Genomic DNA, 19,967 nt, shown 5'->3' with positions numbered 1-19,967 from the left:
ATTTATATTCTGCACTCATTTCAACTAGTCTACATGTGTAATTTTGGTTGAATGGTTGTGAACTGGAATCCTGCAATCATCATGGTGAGATTCTCAGCGTGCTATATTACATTACTCTCATATTCTTCTTTTAAAGTTGTAAAGTGGTGTTGATTTGTCCCTTTTTCTGATCTGACATGTTCTCAAGTTTGAAAAGATCCATCTGCTCCAGTGTTTTCCATCATATAACATCCATAACTCACACCGTAAAGTGTTTCACTTAACATCTGGTGTCAGTTTCTTTAAAATATAGACTGGTTCATTAACTAACTAGCATATCAAAAAAATGAATTTGTTGGTCAAATTTCACTTTTGAAGAATCGAGTCTGTTTTCTTGGAAAAGGGTCATATACAATTGTTATAAACAGCAAATAAGGAATGTGATCTTGTGCTATTCTTACACAGCAGTCACCTTTTCAGAATATTCTCAAATTTATATGAGTGAAATTAAAGAGACGATAATAAAAATGACTAAATCCATTTTGTACTGCTTTAATTTTATTTTATTTTTTAATGTAGCAGAAAAGTGTAATCTATTTACAGTTTAGCGGAAAATATAATTTGATGAAAAAAAGTGTAATGATTATGCCAAATGCATAATTGTTGGCATGTATGGAAACTGTCCATAAACTGTCACACCACAGCATAAGCAAGGCTTCAAAGATAGGGAAACATTGCCAGTGAAGGAGAGCAGTTCAAGCAACTTTCACTGATATGTGGGTATTTCAATCTCATTTTCCTACGTAACTATTCAAATAACTGATTTGATAGTAATGGATTCTAGATCTTAAGACATCAGATAAAGTTAATAAACTATATGATGGATAGATAAATCAAGCTAGCATGCAGTACTCAGTAAAATCTGAGTTGCCTCCCTCTCAATATTAAACGTGTATCTATCACATGCAAACACAAATGAACTAAAGCCTCATAGCTCATAAACAACTCCATCCAAATGCATCAATATGGCTGCACCAGTTAATTCCTGAAGATATTGATATTTAATGTGACTACTTTTGTCAACAGCACATGGAAATGATGAATACAACTCTATGTTGTTTATACTAATAAGCACAAGATGCATGATGTACAATACCAGAACAATACATCCAAATTCAAAAAAGTAAGAAAAAGGAATGAAAAGAAAAAGAACATTCAGAAATATGTAGTTTGTGTTAGAACTTGCAAGTTAATTTCAAATGCATCACTGAAATGGGTTTTTTAGAAAAACAATCCCAAAAAAATCTGCTGGAGACAACTAATTGGTTAATTAGCTTCTGTCTCTGGGTTTGAATGACCATTAAGTTCTTGACAGTTGTCAAATGAAAGCTAGCATAGCCACTGAGTAAGCACTTAATTAAGTTCTTGTAGAAATGCTTGAAGTCATGTATGTGACAGCTGATAGACTCTTTTCAGATTTAAATAAAATAGGGTTATCACATTTATGATATTATTACATTAAATCCCAAATAAAAAGATAAAATTCAAATATGAAAATTAACTTAACAAGACTTCTTTAAATGGTATTTGTTCCATACATTGTTGGCAGTAGTAGGCATGGATTGATACTTTGTTATATACTGTGTTATTTATTGATTGATACTTTGTAATATATTGTGTTATTTATTGAGACAATATTTTTGCATATAACAGTCTTATAAAATAAATGATTTCTCATTCAGCTTCATGAATTTCTTGATAATGATTCCAAATTTTCCTGTGCTGACTTTGATGAATAAAACAAGCAACATATCAAACTCTCACTGATCAATTTTGATTGCAGATTTTAATGGTTAAGTAAATGGAAGACTGTTTTTAGCCATTCAGTAAAAAAAAAACTGGGATCAATACTTGCTTTCACATTTTAAATATGTTCGTGAGTTATTAGGGTGTGCTAAAATGAGGGAGCAGTCTACATAAGAATAGAGATAACTTTTTACAGAACCCTTAACAGCTTGAATGCCTAGTAGATCTACATGTACAATATTTAATTCATTTAAACACAGAACGATTATAAATTCTGGAGCATGTCCAAATGAAGCACTGACCAAATTCCAATGATGATCAGGAGAAAAAGTTCAAATGTTTAAATGTAATTATTTTTTATAAAATGATGTATACTATGCTACCATAACAAGTGTTCCACATAATGGTCTCTTCTTCTGATAAAGAAACATCTAGGAAATTTCTTTTCAATCTTACAAAAACATGCTATTTGGTTGGTAGCCTTTATTAAGACACAATTCTTCTGTAGATTCCACATAGGTGATGATGACAATGGCCAAGCGGTAATCACATATTTTTACACCACAAGTTTCTTCCTGGTACAATATCCAGAACTGACCAAGTGGGTGTCAGTGGAAAGCACTTGCTCATGAGACAAAACTACAATTTTAAAACAATCGTTCATAGTCCATAATCGACACCACTCAACATGGCTTCTAGACCACAGTAACACACAGTGTTGATGATTTTATACCATGGTAAAACAGTGTTTATGATTTTATACCATGGTAATGTACTTTGTTGATGATTTTATACCATGATAAAACAGTGTTGATGTTTTTAGACCATGGTAACACACTGTTGATGATTTTATACCATGATAAAACAGTGTTGATGTTTTTAGACCATGGTAACACACTGTTGATGATTTTATACCATGGTAAAACAGTGTTGGTGATTTTATACCATGGTAACACACTGTTGATGATTTTATACCATGGTAACACACAGTGTTGATGTTTTAGACCATGGTAAAACACAGTGTTGATGTTTTTAGACCATGGTAAAACACTGAGTTGATGATATTATACCATGGTAAAACAGTGTTGATGATTTTAGACCATGGTAATGCACAGTGTTGATGTTTTTAGACCATGGTAAAACACAGTGTTGATGTTTTTAGACCATGGTAAGACAGTGAGTTGATGATATTATACCATGGTAAAACAGTGTTGATGATTTTATACCAGGGTAACACACTGTTGATGATTTTATACCATGGTAACACACAGTGTTGATGTTTTAGACCATGGTAGCACACAGTGTTGATGTTTTTAGACCATGGTAAAACACTGAGTTGATGATATTATACCATGGTAAAACAGTGTTGATGATTTTATACCATGGTAATGCACAGTGTTGATGTTTTTAGACCATGGTAAAACACAGTGTTGATGTTTTTAGACCATGGTAAGACAGTGAGTTGATGATATTATACCATGGTAAAACAGTGTTGATGATTTTATACCATGGTAATGCAGTGTTGATGTTTTTAGACCATGGTAACACACAGTATTGATGTTTTTAGACCATGGTAACACATAGTGTTGATGTTTTTAGACCATGGCAAGACAATGAGTTGATGATTTTATACCATGGTAATGCAGTGTTGATGTTTTAGACAATGGTAAAACACAGTGTTGATGTTTTTAGACCATGGTAACAGTGTTGATGTCTTATGGACCATGCTAACACATGTTGTTGATATTTTTTGATCATGGTAACACAGTATTGATGTTTTTAGACCATGGTAAAACAGTGTTGATGTTTTTAGACCATGGTAAAACACAGTGTTGATGTTTTTAGACCATGGTGATACAGTGTTGATGTTTTATGGACCATGCTAACACATGGTGTTGATACTTTTTGATCATGGTAACACATGCTGTTCATGTTTTTAGACCATGGTAACACATGGTGCTGATTTTAACGGCATTTGGGAATTTCTTCAGATTATTTCCAAAAGCGTGATGCAGTGGAAATTATAACAAACTTTCTGTTTGAAAATCAAGTAATTCTAATTAAAACTGAATGGCAGTTTTAAACAGATACTGTAAATCACCAATTATAAGAAAATGTTAAATGACAAGAATAACTCCCACTTTTACAAAATTACAGTAACTTTTTATTCAGAAATGGTTGATAAAATAACAAGGCTACGTAGTGACCATGCAATTAATCAAATATGTACCATTCCATTGAATGATTCTGGTAAAATTTCAGTTCTGCCGTATCAAAACATGGATCTGTGTCTACAAAGATTGTTTTTTTAAACATCACTTATAACCTGTTATTGCCTTTATCATGCTGAGAAACTGATAGGTAAATGTCATTTACAGTGGATGCACCAAGGCAGCTAACCCATGCTTGTCTGGTTGGTTATCAAACCCAGGACCCTTGGATTGTGAGTCTGATGCTCTACCAACTGTGCAGCTACTTTAAACAGAACTGAGATTAAAAAATTTGAGTCCTTTCATCAAAACAAATTTACTGGACTCCAAATCTTCTTTAAAAGTGTTCTGACCAAGCAAAAAGCAGCATTTATCAATTTGATAGTTATTTATGCCTGGAGCAACATTTTATTCTACAAATGTTCAGTATAATTTTGTGTTACTGGGACTCTGAAACATGCTCTTTTCAAAATAGTTCTTTGATCTTAATTGACATTTCTTTTTAAATAGAAATAATTTATCGTCTCATAAGGAGTTTGAAAAATGCACTGGTTTTGGCAAATGATAAACTGATTTATTGGTTATAATTTATCAACCAGTTAAAGAAAACTGATAATCATGAAATTTTAACGATTCTCAACAGCAGAGAAAGCTGCCTCCACTTTAAAAAAAAACTACATAAAAAAAAATAATGAGTTGGCCAATAATTTTTCTTTCATATACATTCTGATAATTTGAATTTTCTTACATTGTGCCTATTCTTGTGGCTGGTACTGTGAGACAAATTTCTTCATTTTCCCCATAATAAGCATCTATCAAGAAGAAAGCAACCTGTAAAGACAATAAGTATTATTATCAAACAGAAGCAGATTGAATTGTCATATAGAAGGAGATTGACTATATGTTTTCATTTAATTTACACTTTACTGTAAAATCTCACTGTTTAAAACAACAAAAAAGACCCCCATGACTAGAAGCAAGCACAGTGTAGTTGCCCAAAGCATTGCACATTTAACAGCAAAACGTATTCAGTCTGTGTACTGATAATAAGCAAATGATGTAAAAAGTATGCTGGAAATTTAATAATTTTGAAAATTCTGAATATCTTTTATGTTATTTATGTCAGTACAATACTGGCTAAATGGTCTTATTTAAAAGTTAAGTTCTAGAAACAAAGAATTGACTCCCATACACCCACACAAAATACAAACAGACAAATAGGAAGTCCTTCAAGATAAAGATAAACAGAAGTACCATAAAATAAAAGATATGTGCAAAGCTGTTAAAATTCAAAGTCACATGAAAAAAGATAATGATTAATGCATAACATCTTAAAAAAAACATCCTTAACAATTGTTATATAAATTACATTCTCTCAAAAAGTCAAAAATTTTGTGTAGTGTTACTTCATCAGAAAGTTTCTCAAATGAATTCACGTTAAAAAAACTTCTCAGTGAATGCGATTTTTGCGGCCAGTATGCTGAACACACCCCAACACCCACCCACTCACCCACACACACCTTGCATTCTGAAGAGTAAGGGCCAATACAGTAATACAATGATAAAGTAAGTACTGTATATACTCATTCCAATTAATGATAAAGTAAGTACCGTATATACCCATTCCAATTAATGATAAAGTAAGTACCGTATATACCCATTCCAATTAATGATAAAGTACCATATATACCCATTCCAATTAATGATAAAGTAAGTACTGTATATACTCATTCCAATTAATGATAAAGTAAGTACTGTATATACTCATTCCAATTAATGATAAAGTACCGTATATACCCATTCCAATTAATGATAAAGTAAGTACTGTATATACTCATTCCAATTAATGATAAAGTACCGTATATACCCATTCCAATTAATGATAAAGTAAGTACTGTATATACTCATTCCAATTAATGATAAAGTAAGTACTGTATATACCCATTCCAATTAATGATAAAGTACCGTATATACCCATTCCAATTAATGATAAAGTAAGTACTGTATATACCCATTCCAATTAATGATAAAGTAAGTACCGTATATACCCATTCCAATTAATGATAAAGTACCATATATACCCATTCCAATTAATGATAAAGTAAGTACTGTATATACTCATTCCAATTAATGATAAAGTAAGTACTGTATATACTCATTCCAATTAATGATAAAGTACCGTATATACCCATTCCAATTAATGATAAAGTAAGTACTGTATATACTCATTCCAATTAATGATAAAGTACCGTATATACCCATTCCAATTAATGATAAAGTAAGTACTGTATATACTCATTCCAATTAATGATAAAGTAAGTACTGTATATACCCATTCCAATTAATGATAAAGTAAGTACTGTATATACTCATTCCAATTAATGATAAAGTAAGTACTGTATATACTCATTCCAATTAATGATAAAGTAAGTACTGTATATACTCATTCCAATTAATGATAAAGTAAGTACCGTATATACTCATTCCAATTAATGATAAAGTAAGTACTGTATATACTCATTCCAATTAATGATAAAGTACCGTATATAAACATTCCAATTAATGATAAAGTAAGTACTGTATATACTCATTCCAATTAATGATAAAGTAAGTACTGTATATACCCATTCCAACTAATGATAAAGTAAGTACTGTATATACTCATTCCAATTAATGATAAAGTAAGTACCGTATATACCCATTCCAATTAATGATAAAGTAAGTACCGTATATACCCATTCCAATTAATGATAAAGTACCATATATACCCATTCCAATTAATGATAAAGTAAGTACTGTATATACTCATTCCAACTAATGATAAAGTAAGTACCGTATATACCCATTCCAATTAATGATAAAGTACCATATATACCCATTCCAATTAATGATAAAGTAAGTACTGTATATACTCATTCCAATTAATGATAAAGTAAGTACTGTATATACTCATTCCAATTAATGATAAAGTAAGTACCGTATATACCCATTCCAATTAATGATAAAGTACCGTATATACCCATTCCAATTAATGATAAAGTACCGTATATACTCATTCCAATTAATGATAAAGTAAGTACTGTATATATTCATTCCAATTAATGATAAAGTAAGTACTGTATATACTCATTCCAATTAATGATAAAGTACCATATATACCCATTCCAATTAATGATAAAGTAAGTACTGTATATACCCATTCCAATTAATGATAAAGTAAGTACTGTATATACTCATTCCAATTAATGATAAAGTAAGTACTGTATATACCCATTCCAACTAATGATAAAGTAAGTACTGTATATACTCATTCCAATTAATGATAAAGTAAGTACCGTATATACCCATTCCAATTAATGATAAAGTAAGTACCGTATATACCCATTCCAATTAATGATAAAGTACCATATATACCCATTCCAAGTAATGATAAAGTAAGTACTGTATATACTCATTCCAACTAATGATAAAGTAAGTACCGTATATACCCATTCCAAGTAATGATAAAGTACCATATATACCCATTCCAATTAATGATAAAGTAAGTACTGTATATACTCATTCCAATTAATGATAAAGTAAGTACTGTATATACTCATTCCAATTAATGATAAAGTAAGTACCGTATATACCCATTCCAATTAATGATAAAGTACCGTATATACTCATTCCAATTAATGATAAAGTAAGTACTGTATATATTCATTCCAATTAATGATAAAGTAAGTACTGTATATACTCATTCCAATTAATGATAAAGTACCATATATACCCATTCCAATTAATGATAAAGTAAGTACTGTATATACCCATTCCAATTAATGATAAAGTAAGTACTGTATATACTCATTCCAATTAATGATAAAGTAAGTACTGTATATACCCATTCCAACTAATGATAAAGTAAGTACTGTATATACTCATTCCAATTAATGATAAAGTAAGTACCGTATATACCCATTCCAACTAATGATAAAGTAAGTACCGTATATACCCATTCCAATTAATGATAAAGTACCATATATACCCATTCCAATTAATGATAAAGTAAGTACTGTATATACTCATTCCAACTAATGATAAAGTACCGTATATACCCATTCCAATTAATGATAAAGTAAGTACTGTATATACTCATTCCAATTAATGATAAAGTAAGTACTGTATATACTCATTCCAATTAATGATAAAGTAAGTACCGTATATACTCATTCCAATTAATGATAAAGTAAGTACTGTATATACTCATTCCAATTAATGATAAAGTAAGTACCGTATATACTCATTCGAATTAATGATAAAGTAAGTACTGTATATACTCATTCCAATTAATGATAAAGTACCGTATATACCCATTCCAATTAATGATAAAGTAAGTACCGTATATACCCATTCCAATTAATGATAAAGTACCATATATACCCATTCCAATTAATGATAAAGTAAGTACTGTATATACTCATTCCAACTAATGATAAAGTAAGTACCGTATATACCCATTCCAATTAATGATAAAGTACCATATATACCCATTCCAATTAATGATAAAGTAAGTACTGTATATACTCATTCCAATTAATGATAAAGTAAGTACTGTATATACTCATTCCAATTAATGATAAAGTAAGTACCGTATATACCCATTCCAATTAATGATAAAGTACCGTATATACCCATTCCAATTAATGATAAAGTACCGTATATACTCATTCCAATTAATGATAAAGTAAGTACTGTATATATTCATTCCAATTAATGATAAAGTAAGTACTGTATATACTCATTCCAATTAATGATAAAGTACCATATATACCCATTCCAATTAATGATAAAGTAAGTACTGTATATACCCATTCCAATTAATGATAAAGTAAGTACTGTATATACTCATTCCAATTAATGATAAAGTAAGTACTGTATATACCCATTCCAACTAATGATAAAGTAAGTACTGTATATACTCATTCCAATTAATGATAAAGTAAGTACCGTATATACCCATTCCAATTAATGATAAAGTAAGTACCGTATATACCCATTCCAATTAATGATAAAGTACCATATATACCCATTCCAAGTAATGATAAAGTAAGTACTGTATATACTCATTCCAACTAATGATAAAGTAAGTACCGTATATACCCATTCCAAGTAATGATAAAGTACCATATATACCCATTCCAATTAATGATAAAGTAAGTACTGTATATACTCATTCCAATTAATGATAAAGTAAGTACTGTATATACTCATTCCAATTAATGATAAAGTAAGTACCGTATATACCCATTCCAATTAATGATAAAGTACCGTATATACTCATTCCAATTAATGATAAAGTAAGTACTGTATATATTCATTCCAATTAATGATAAAGTAAGTACTGTATATACTCATTCCAATTAATGATAAAGTACCATATATACCCATTCCAATTAATGATAAAGTAAGTACTGTATATACCCATTCCAATTAATGATAAAGTAAGTACTGTATATACTCATTCCAATTAATGATAAAGTAAGTACTGTATATACCCATTCCAACTAATGATAAAGTAAGTACTGTATATACTCATTCCAATTAATGATAAAGTAAGTACCGTATATACCCATTCCAACTAATGATAAAGTAAGTACCGTATATACCCATTCCAATTAATGATAAAGTACCATATATACCCATTCCAATTAATGATAAAGTAAGTACTGTATATACTCATTCCAACTAATGATAAAGTAAGTACCGTATATACCCATTCCAATTAATGATAAAGTACCATATATACCCATTCCAATTAATGATAAAGTAAGTACTGTATATACTCATTCCAATTAATGATAAAGTAAGTACTGTATATACTCATTCCAATTAATGATAAAGTAAGTACCGTATATACCCATTCCAATTAATGATAAAGTACCGTATATACCCATTCCAATTAATGATAAAGTACCGTATATACTCATTCCAATTAATGATAAAGTAAGTACTGTATATATTCATTCCAATTAATGATAAAGTAAGTACCGTATATACCCATTCCAATTAATGATAAAGTACCATATATACCCATTCCAATTAATGATAAAGTAAGTACTGTATATACCCATTCCAATTAATGATAAAGTAAGTACTGTATATACTCATTCCAATTAATGATAAAGTAAGTACTGTATATACTCATTCCAATTAATGATAAAGTAAGTACCGTATATACTCATTCCAATTAATGATAAAGTAAGTACTGTATATACTCATTCCAATTAATGATAAAGTAAGTACCGTATATACTCATTCGAATTAATGATAAAGTAAGTACTGTATATACTCATTCCAATTAATGATAAAGTACCGTATATACCCATTCCAATTAATGATAAAGTAAGTACTGTATATACTCATTCCAATTAATGATAAAGTAAGTACTGTATATACCCATTCCAACTAATGATAAAGTAAGTACTGTATATACTCATTCCAATTAATGATAAAGTAAGTACCGTATATACCCATTCCAATTAATGATAAAGTAAGTACCGTATATACCCATTCCAATTAATGATAAAGTACCATATATACCCATTCCAATTAATGATAAAGTAAGTACTGTATATACTCATTCCAACTAATGATAAAGTAAGTACCGTATATACCCATTCCAATTAATGATAAAGTACCATATATACCCATTCCAATTAATGATAAAGTAAGTACTGTATATACTCATTCCAATTAATGATAAAGTAAGTACTGTATATACTCATTCCAATTAATGATAAAGTAAGTACCGTATATACCCATTCCAATTAATGATAAAGTAAGTACTGTATATACCCATTCCAATTAATGATAAAGTACCGTATATACTCATTCCAATTAATGATAAAGTAAGTACTGTATATATTCATTCCAATTAATGATAAAGTAAGTACTGTATATACTCATTCCAATTAATGATAAAGTACCGTATATACTCATTCCAATTAATGATAAAGTAAGTACTGTATATACTCATTCCAATTAATGATAAAGTAAGTACTGTATATACTCATTCCAATTAATGATAAAGTAAGTACTGTATATATTCATTCCAATTAATGATAAAGTAAGTACCATATATACTCATTCCAATTAATGATAAAGTAAATACCATATATACTCATTCCAATTAATGATAAAGTACCGTATATACTCATTCCAATTAGTGATAAAGTACTGTATATACTCATTCCAATTAATGATAAAGTAAGTACCATATATACTCATTCCAATTAATGATAAAGTACCATATATACTCATTCCAATTAATGACAAAGTACTGTATATACTCATTCCAATTAATGATAAAGTACCATATATACTCATTCCAATTAATGATAAAGTACTCTATATACTCATTCCAATTAATGATGGGGCCCCGAGTGGCCGAGTGGTTTAAAGCGCTCTCCGTTACGGATCACTGCCATCTCACCTCTGTCTGCGTGGGTTCGAGTCTCCGATTCGGCCAATGTGGGTATGTGAGAAAGCCTGCCAGTAGCTTATCGTGGGTCGGTGGTTCTTTCCAGGTTTTCACGGGTTCTTCCTCCACCATTAATACTGGCCGCCATGTATAGCCTATCGTGTGCTGAAAAATGAGGTTAAACCCTACAACAACAACAACCAATTAATGATAAAGTACCGTATATACTCATTCCAATTAATGATAAAGTAAGTACCGTATATATTCATTCCAATTAATGATAAAGTACTGTATATACTCATTCCAACTAATGATAAAGTAAGCACTGTATATACTCATTCCAATTAATGATAAAGTAAGTACCATATATACTCGCTCCAATTAATGATAAAGTAAGTACCATATATACTTGCTCCAATTACAAACTGCACTGACCCAGATCTGCTGTTGCATAATGTTTTGGCAGGTCTGGGTCTGTACAGTTTGCAAGTACTGGTCATAGACCCTGATTTGCCACTGCATAATTCCCCAGCAGATCAGGACCTATGATGTTTGCAGCTGGAGAAGACTTATACATAAGTATACATGATACATTATATCGCCATTACTTACATTGACCCACTCCACATATATCCCTTCCCTCCAGTATATTTTGGACGAGTGGCCAGGCAGATTCAATAAACTCTGAAAGGAACAAAAATGATTTAATATTATGTTCAGTACCTAAGTATTTGTCACTTTCAATAAATGTTATTGAAAATATACACTGATGATGTTATATTTCTTTTCTGTTGCATCTGCAAGCACCGATATTGATGATTTTCTGCAAGCACCGATATTGATGATTTTCTGCAAGCAGTGATATTGATGATTTTCTGCAAGCAGTGATATTGATGATTTTCTGCAAGCACTGATATTGATGATTTTCTGCAAGCACTGATATTGATGATTTTCTGCAAGCACTGATATTGATGATTTTCTGCAAGCAGTGATATTGATGATTTTCTGCAAGCAGTGATATTGATGATTTTCTGCAAGCACTGATATTGATGATTTTCTGCAAGCACTGATATTGATGATTTTCTGCAAGCACTGATATTGATGATTTTCTGCAAGCAGTGATATTGATGATTTTCTGCAAGCAGTGATATTGATGATTTTCTGCAAGCAGTGATATTGATGATTTTCTGCAAGCAGTGATATTGATGATTTTCTGCAAGCACTGATATTGATGATTTTCTGCAAGCAGTGATATTGATGATTTTCTGCAAGCAGTGATATTGATGATTTTCTGCAAGCACTGATATTGATGATTTTCTGCAAGCACTGATATTGATGATTTTCTGCAAGCACTGATATTGATGATTTTCTGCAAGCACTGATATTGATGATTTTCTGCAAGCAGTGATATTGATGATTTTCTGCAAGCACTGATATTGATGATTTTCTGCAAGCACTGATATTGATGATTTTCTGCAAGCACTGATATTGATGATTTTCTGCAAGCACTGATATTGATGATTTTCTGCAAGCAGTGATATTGATGATTTTCTGCAAGCAGTGATATTGATGATTTTCTGCAAGCACTGATATTGATGATTTTCTGCAAGCAGTGATATTGATGATTTTCTGCAAGCAGTGATATTGATGATTTTCTGCAAGCAGTGATATTGATGATTTTCTGCAAGCACTGATATTGATGATTTTCTGCAAGCAGTGATATTGATGATTTTCTGCAAGCAGTGATATTGATGATTTTCTGCAAGCACTGATATTGATGATTGTAACTGTTGCCTGAAGAAGCGAACTGGATCTGAACTGAAATATTATAAAGATTATTACAAAAATATATCACACAAATAACAACCATATTGAATATCTTAGGAACGAGATATGAAGTATTATCTTTATTGCCTCAGTGGTATAAATCCCCCACCCCACAAATATTAGCCATTTTATACTATACATGGGGATTTGTTTATTAAGCAACTGAGTTGACACCAAATTGCAAGACTACTGAGAACACCAAAAAGAGCTATTCCATTTAAATCTACCTGTTGGGAGAGTTAAAAAAAACACTATTTGTTGTTGCAGGGGTCAGTTCTGACTCGGTTCTATCTTTTTTTTTTGTTTTGTTTCATTGTAATTGTATTTCTTTTCTTTTGGTGGTACCCTGTAGAGCCAAATGGATCCTTCCCCTAGGTCTACATTGATTCAAATGAAATAGCCCTAAACAACATTAACCCCACTTTAATTTAACATGGAAATTTATAAAGTTGTCTGATATAGCGCAATCATATAGCAAAAGAAAAATTAATAGTAAATTTTTGTTAAATGTTCTTTATTAGAACTATTTACATATATAAAACAGGTATATAGCAGTAAAATGAAAGGTCTAATGTTACTAACATGTGAGGTCAATAGGAGTCATAGGAAAGAACTGTTTTTAGAGCAAGTGAAATTATAACAATTTCTTTCTGATTCTATTAAGTTACAAAGGTTTCAAAATTAAATTAAGCTTATTTAGGATTCAAATAATTAGTAAACAAGAGGGTTTAGTAAATATATCCCACCCCACCAATAAAAAAGAAGAAAACAATGATCATATTGGATTTACCTGCAGACCAAAGTTATCAGCAAGAGCTATCATTCTGGCGATCAGTCTGGACCACAGACCAATTGGTGTGTAAGGCATGCAGTAGTAACGGAATATTTTTTCTGGAAATTACAGAATCAAATTAAAGCTCAACAAAACAGTTTTGTAAAGAGTGGAGCATCTCCCACTGGGAATATTTGGTACAAGTCGAACCTATATCGATCTACATGTATAAATTCATGAATTGTTAAAGAACCCACCCACCTTACAAAAAATTTAGGTGTTACCATTTCATAGTTTTCCATGTTCTGATATCTCTCTTGCCCTGGCACAAAAAGAACCTCAGATTTTAGCTCTCCCTTGATATCAGGCCCTTCCTCATAACAAATGTTATAAGACTATAACTCTATACCACAATGTCTCACTGTAAGACCCTTCCTCATATTACAGTTCATGTTATAAGGCTATAGATATATACAGCACTGTCTCACTGTAAGACCCTTCCTCATATTACAGTTCCTGTCATAAGGCTATAAATATATACAGCACTGCCTCACTGTAAGACCCTTCCTCATAATACAGTTCATGTTATAAGGCTATACATATATACAGCACTCTCATACTGTAAGACCCTTCCTCATAATACAGTTCATGTTATAAGGCTATAGATATATACAGCACTGTCTCACTGTAAGACCCTTCCTCATAATACAGTTCATGTTATAAGGCTATAGATATATACAGCACTGTCTCACTGTAAGACCCTTCCTCATAATACAGTTCATGTTATAAGACTATAGATATATACAGCACTGTCTCACTGTAAGACCCTTCCTCATATTACAGTTCCTGTCATAAGGCTATAAATATATACAGCACTCTCTCCCTGTAAGACCCTTCCTCATAAAACTGTACCAGCTATAAGGCAGGTATCATCATGGTTTCCATTGCATTAAGTGGTAGTAACATTATATATATATATATATATATATATATATATATATATATATATATATATATATATATATATATATATAAAGTACTTCATTATAAAATGGTCTCATTTTAAGACAATCTACTCTATGGTTCCCATCAAAAGATCTTGAATAGTTCAGTGCTACAATATCATAATGACAATTTTGCACCACTCAGCATCAACCTTCACATAAAAGAACTTATTTTAGAAAAAAATGTGTCAGTACAAATTTCAAATAGTTTTCAATTTATTTTTCTGAGAATCTGGCAGTTGTGACTAATATCTGTGGAATGACTTCCAATCTTGGTTGTTTGGGGGAAAAAGTTGAATTTGCAGCTATCAGTTCTTTTTGGGTTGATTATATTGGGGCTGGGAATTTTTTCTTTTGTTTTTAAACTTTTGTAAAAAAATTATCAATTTATTTTCCAGACCAAGTCTTTTTAATCATTTCCAAGACAACTTATTCAATATTGCGGTCATACTTCCTAGGATATATGATTAATCTGTAGTATACAAAGTCATCTGCAAAGAGGAAATTTCTGAATCAATTTCAGTTATGATGTCATTGATGTGCAAAGAGAAGAGCACAGATCCAAGTATTCTGCCATGAGGTACTCATGAAGTTACATTGGACCAACCAGATTTGGAACCATTTACTACCACACACTGTTCTCAGAAACATAAATAAGAGCATCCAGCATAGAGTTTTGCCTGCAATTCCATAATAAAATTGTTTACTTTTTAACAATTCATGAGGGACAGTGTCAAAATCTCTTTCACAGTCTAATTAACAAAATGTCTATTTGGCTACTTTTATCTAAATGTTTTGACCAATCATCTATAATAAAAAAACAGCTGTGCCTCACAGCTGTGTAATTTCCAGAAGGCAAGTTGTTTATCAGATATGATAAAAAAGTTATAATGAAGGAGTACTGTTATTATTATTTTCTAGGTTTCTGCTGCAGAGAATGTTTTCTTATTGAACTTTAACAAATATTGTACTGTAAAATTGTACAATCTGCTGTAAATTATGTGCCAATAACTATTTATACAAATACTGTACTGTAAAATTGTACAATCAGCTGTAAATTATGTGCCAATAACTATTTATACAAATATTGTACTGTAAAATTGTACAATCAGCTGTAAATTATGTGCCAATAACTATTTATGCACTAAAGCAAAATAATTCCTTAAAAGTTTTGTAAATACAGTAATTTGTAAATAGTAGCCATCATAATTTTAAACAATCGCTACACTTCAAATTAACACTGCTCATACATTTAATACAAGTGAGAGAAAATTCAAATAAATATAAAGTATTGGGATGGAAGTATACCATTTTTATTTTGCACTGGCAGATTAATGGTTGGTCTTTCCTTTGGAAGTCTACAAGGAATCAGAAGTTCTTTATCTGCATGGGGCAGCGCAATTTCAAATCTGAAAGAAATAAGAAGATATAAATTAGCTCAAAGCTAAAATGAGGTCAAAAAAGAATTTAAGAGATATTTTATTGGTTTATCTGTACTCTCTCTCTCTCTATACAAAAAATTGAATACAACAAAACATGAAATGTTTAAACTCTGCTGACAAGTTATTATCATTGTCCACCACTAGAAGCCAGATCTTCCTGGGTGAAAGTCACAGGCTTTGTGAAGCCTTGTAGTTACAACCATTATAGGTAATTACAAAAACTATAGGTAATTACAAAAATTATAGGCAATACTTTAAAGATTCTAGCATCAACAATATTTTAAAGACTGAATATAAAACCCAATTTAACCCATGTCGGATGCACAATATGGGGAGGGGGAGCATAATGATCTAATCCTGCAATGAAAAAGCACCAAGTTTCATGATTCTAAATTAATGTGGATGAAAATAACATGTAAAAATCCACTGTGATCATGAATTAAATACACACAACTTAATCTAAGCTAGTAAAAGTGAAATCTGGGTTATACTGAACTCTTTGTTTCAGTGTGGTTCAAATCATCCATTTAAGAGGCATGAAATATGGGTCACAGCTACCTATCTTTGAGATGAGGGTGTACAGTTCATCAAGATGAATGTTCTCACCAAGTTTCATGATTCCTGGTACAACAATAGACGAGGTACAGAAAATGACATGGTCATGAGCTAAGTGCAAAATTTACTATAAGCCAGTAAAATGTTAAATGTGGGTCACAGTGACTTTCTTTTTTTTTTAATGTGTGATCCTACTCAAGAGGAATACAATCATTTGGTTTGACGATTCTGGCATGCACAGTGCTTGAGATTAAACCCAAGTCACTGGCACATGAAATATCAGTCACAGTACCGAGTAATCTTATTTTGCGATGAAGGTGTAGTACTGATCAAGATGAATCACCAAATTTCTTGAATTTTAGTACGCATATAGGGTACAAAAATCTATCTGGTCATAAACTAAATGCATAAGTTTAACCCAAGTCAGTAATAAGTGGCATTTAGATGACAGTGACTTTCTTTTGTTGGGATGCATGCAATTATCTAGTTTTATGATTCTAACATGAACACAAAATGTAACTGAAGTCAATGAAGCATGAAATACAGGTCATAGTGACCTAATTTTGTGAATAGAGTGTATTAATCATCAAGAGGGGATGCCTCACCAAATTTAAGTGTAACAGGTACAACAGTATTCGTACCATGAGCACAAAAACTGTGATAAACTTAAAAACTTTACCAAGAATGAATAACAATATTGATGCATGTGCAAAGTTAGTCCCCTCACCAGGGGTAGGTGCAATGAAACCTATTCCTTTGCCAAAAAACAGTTGTATTACCATTAGGTTATACAGTAGTCACCCTTTTATAAGGCCACCCCTATAGAAGCAGGGAAGTGGCCTTATAATGTTGGTAGCCTTTCTAGAGGGGGATGACAAAAGTGAATAGTAAATACATATGAAGAAATTCACAAGTACATTTAATTCTAAAACATTTAATATTTTCATTTAAAAATCACATGCATGTTGTGAAATAAATGTAAAACAAACTGTTTCATCATTTTCAAAAGAATGTTATGAATAACCATTGATATAGTTTTAAAACTGTCTTTATAATTATGTTACAGATCACATCTGTCACTTTGTTGGTAACAATCTAAAACACAAACCAGTCACGTCACAATAAAAAATATCCTTGCTGTCATATCCCCTGCATATTTTGTTTAATGTTTTGTTCCAATCTTACACAACTTCATTATTATCATCAGCTGATTCTCCACTAAGGACAGAACACTTATTATTGTGTCGGACTTAAAGTCTGTGCAACCATCCATTACTTGTGGTAAAGTCGTCATATCCCATTCAACTGACAAAATTGTTGCTTTTCTTTGATCATTCACCTGGTGTGTGGAATTTTCTTAGCATGCACAGTGCAAAACCATTCAAAAACCTTGTCATTCAAATCAGGATACAAACATCTCCTGGCTCAAACAATTTCCTTTCTCTGTCCATTCCACCTTCCCACTTCTGCAGAATTGTTTCCTTATCTTTCACGATATTGTTTATCGGAGTCTTTCCGACATCAGTTTTCTGCAAGGATCCTCGAACACTCCCCCTTTTCAGTCAGTTGAATTACTTTCACTTTCTCTTCAATATTGAGAATTTTTCTTTTCCTCGATGACATGTTGATCTTTTTGCAGTAAGTTAAGCAAGTTGCCTACTACAAGACTGATAAAACAATTTGTATGCATTTAAACAAATTGCCATGTGTTTTTAAAGGAAGTGATCTTGTCACGTGATTTGTTAGTCGCAGTCTGGTACCCTATTGTTTTTATACATTTCTTTACACTAAGTGAGAGAAGCCAAAATGGCTTCATTATGTACCATTTAACATCACGCAGATTTGACCTCGTGGCCATTAGGATTTGTATTCTTGACAATTATTGTCAGTAGTAATAGCCACTAATTTATCAAAGTGAACAAGCTCAACATCTTACTAAGGGAAGCCATAAAGGCTATCAAACCATTTTCCTGCTGACTTGTGTATTGTGCATCAATACTGCCACTTCTCAGCTGTTACTACTGTTCAATAATTGTAATCTTAACAATTATCAGAGTAACTAAACTGGACATCTCATGATAACACAGCGGTAAGGCTAATCGGATTACATGGACTTACCCTTTTGTATGGATTAAAATTTGAGTCTTTCTAGGCTTTATGGAATAAATGTGGCTTCTCGTGGGCATAAATGATATAATATTAACCTTAGTGGTACATGTACTTTAGTCAACACTTCTTTCAGTAATGAAAACCTGACATCTGGAAACAGAAATCAGATTACTTAACACACATTATGAATAAAATACTGGTTCTGGATACATATTAAAATAAAATGCGGCTGCTTGTGAGGGGTACATTTTATATTATTGCACTAATATGCTGGCCGCTGGTCATGTTAGCCGGGTGGCCTTTCATGCAGGTTACTTTTGAACACAAACTTGTCGGTGTCAACGGATTCTGGCTGTAAGGAGCAGGTGGCTGCTGGTCAGGGGACCGTTCAAGAGGGGGACTACTGTACAAGTGCGGTTTTATCTCTGTGCACAGGCCCCTGAGTAGCCAAGTGGTCTAAAGTGTTCACTGTTTTGGATCACTCCCATCTCACTTCTGTCTGCGTGGGTTCAAGTCTCAGGCTCGGCTAAAATGGGTACATGAGAAAGCTTGCCAGTAGCTTCTCATGGGTCGGTGGTTCTTTCCGGGGTTTCCCAGGGTTCTTCCTCCACCTGTTATAATGGAAACCATGTATAACCTATCTTGTGCTGAAAAATGGCATTAAACCCTACAACAACAACAACAACAACAATCTCTGTGGACAACATTGCTGATGATATGGGTAGTACATGAGCCTACCTCTACTTTGTAGAGGTGAGTTAAAAATGAGTGGACAAATCAAGTAACATTACAAACAGAATA

At 31.7% G+C, this 19,967-nt stretch overlaps 1 protein-coding gene across 6 annotated transcripts in view; it reads right to left on the bottom strand.

The window, feature by feature from the left end:
* LOC149804074 (leucine-rich repeat serine/threonine-protein kinase 2-like) overlaps window positions 1–19,967 on the bottom strand; it is a 327,016-nt gene that overhangs the window by 67,552 nt on the left and 239,497 nt on the right. For all 6 annotated transcript variants that reach the window (XM_089953980.1, XM_089953981.1, XM_089953986.1 and 3 more), the window contains 4 exons: window positions 16,369–16,469; window positions 14,075–14,175; window positions 12,070–12,141; window positions 4,744–4,826 (listed from right to left, as the gene is read on the bottom strand). In XM_089953980.1, coding sequence (XP_089810106.1) covers window positions 4,744–4,826; window positions 12,070–12,141; window positions 14,075–14,175; window positions 16,369–16,469 — 357 coding nt within the window. The remainder of the gene's footprint in view (window positions 1–4,743; window positions 4,827–12,069; window positions 12,142–14,074; window positions 14,176–16,368; window positions 16,470–19,967) is intronic.

The sequence above is a fragment of the Sinohyriopsis cumingii genome, chromosome 3 (genome assembly GCF_028554795.1).
Source record: "Sinohyriopsis cumingii isolate HCF-2022 chromosome 3, ASM2855479v2, whole genome shotgun sequence".
Lineage (NCBI taxonomy): Eukaryota > Metazoa > Mollusca > Bivalvia > Unionida > Unionidae > Sinohyriopsis > Sinohyriopsis cumingii.
This window is presented reverse-complemented; position numbering and strand designations above follow the sequence as displayed.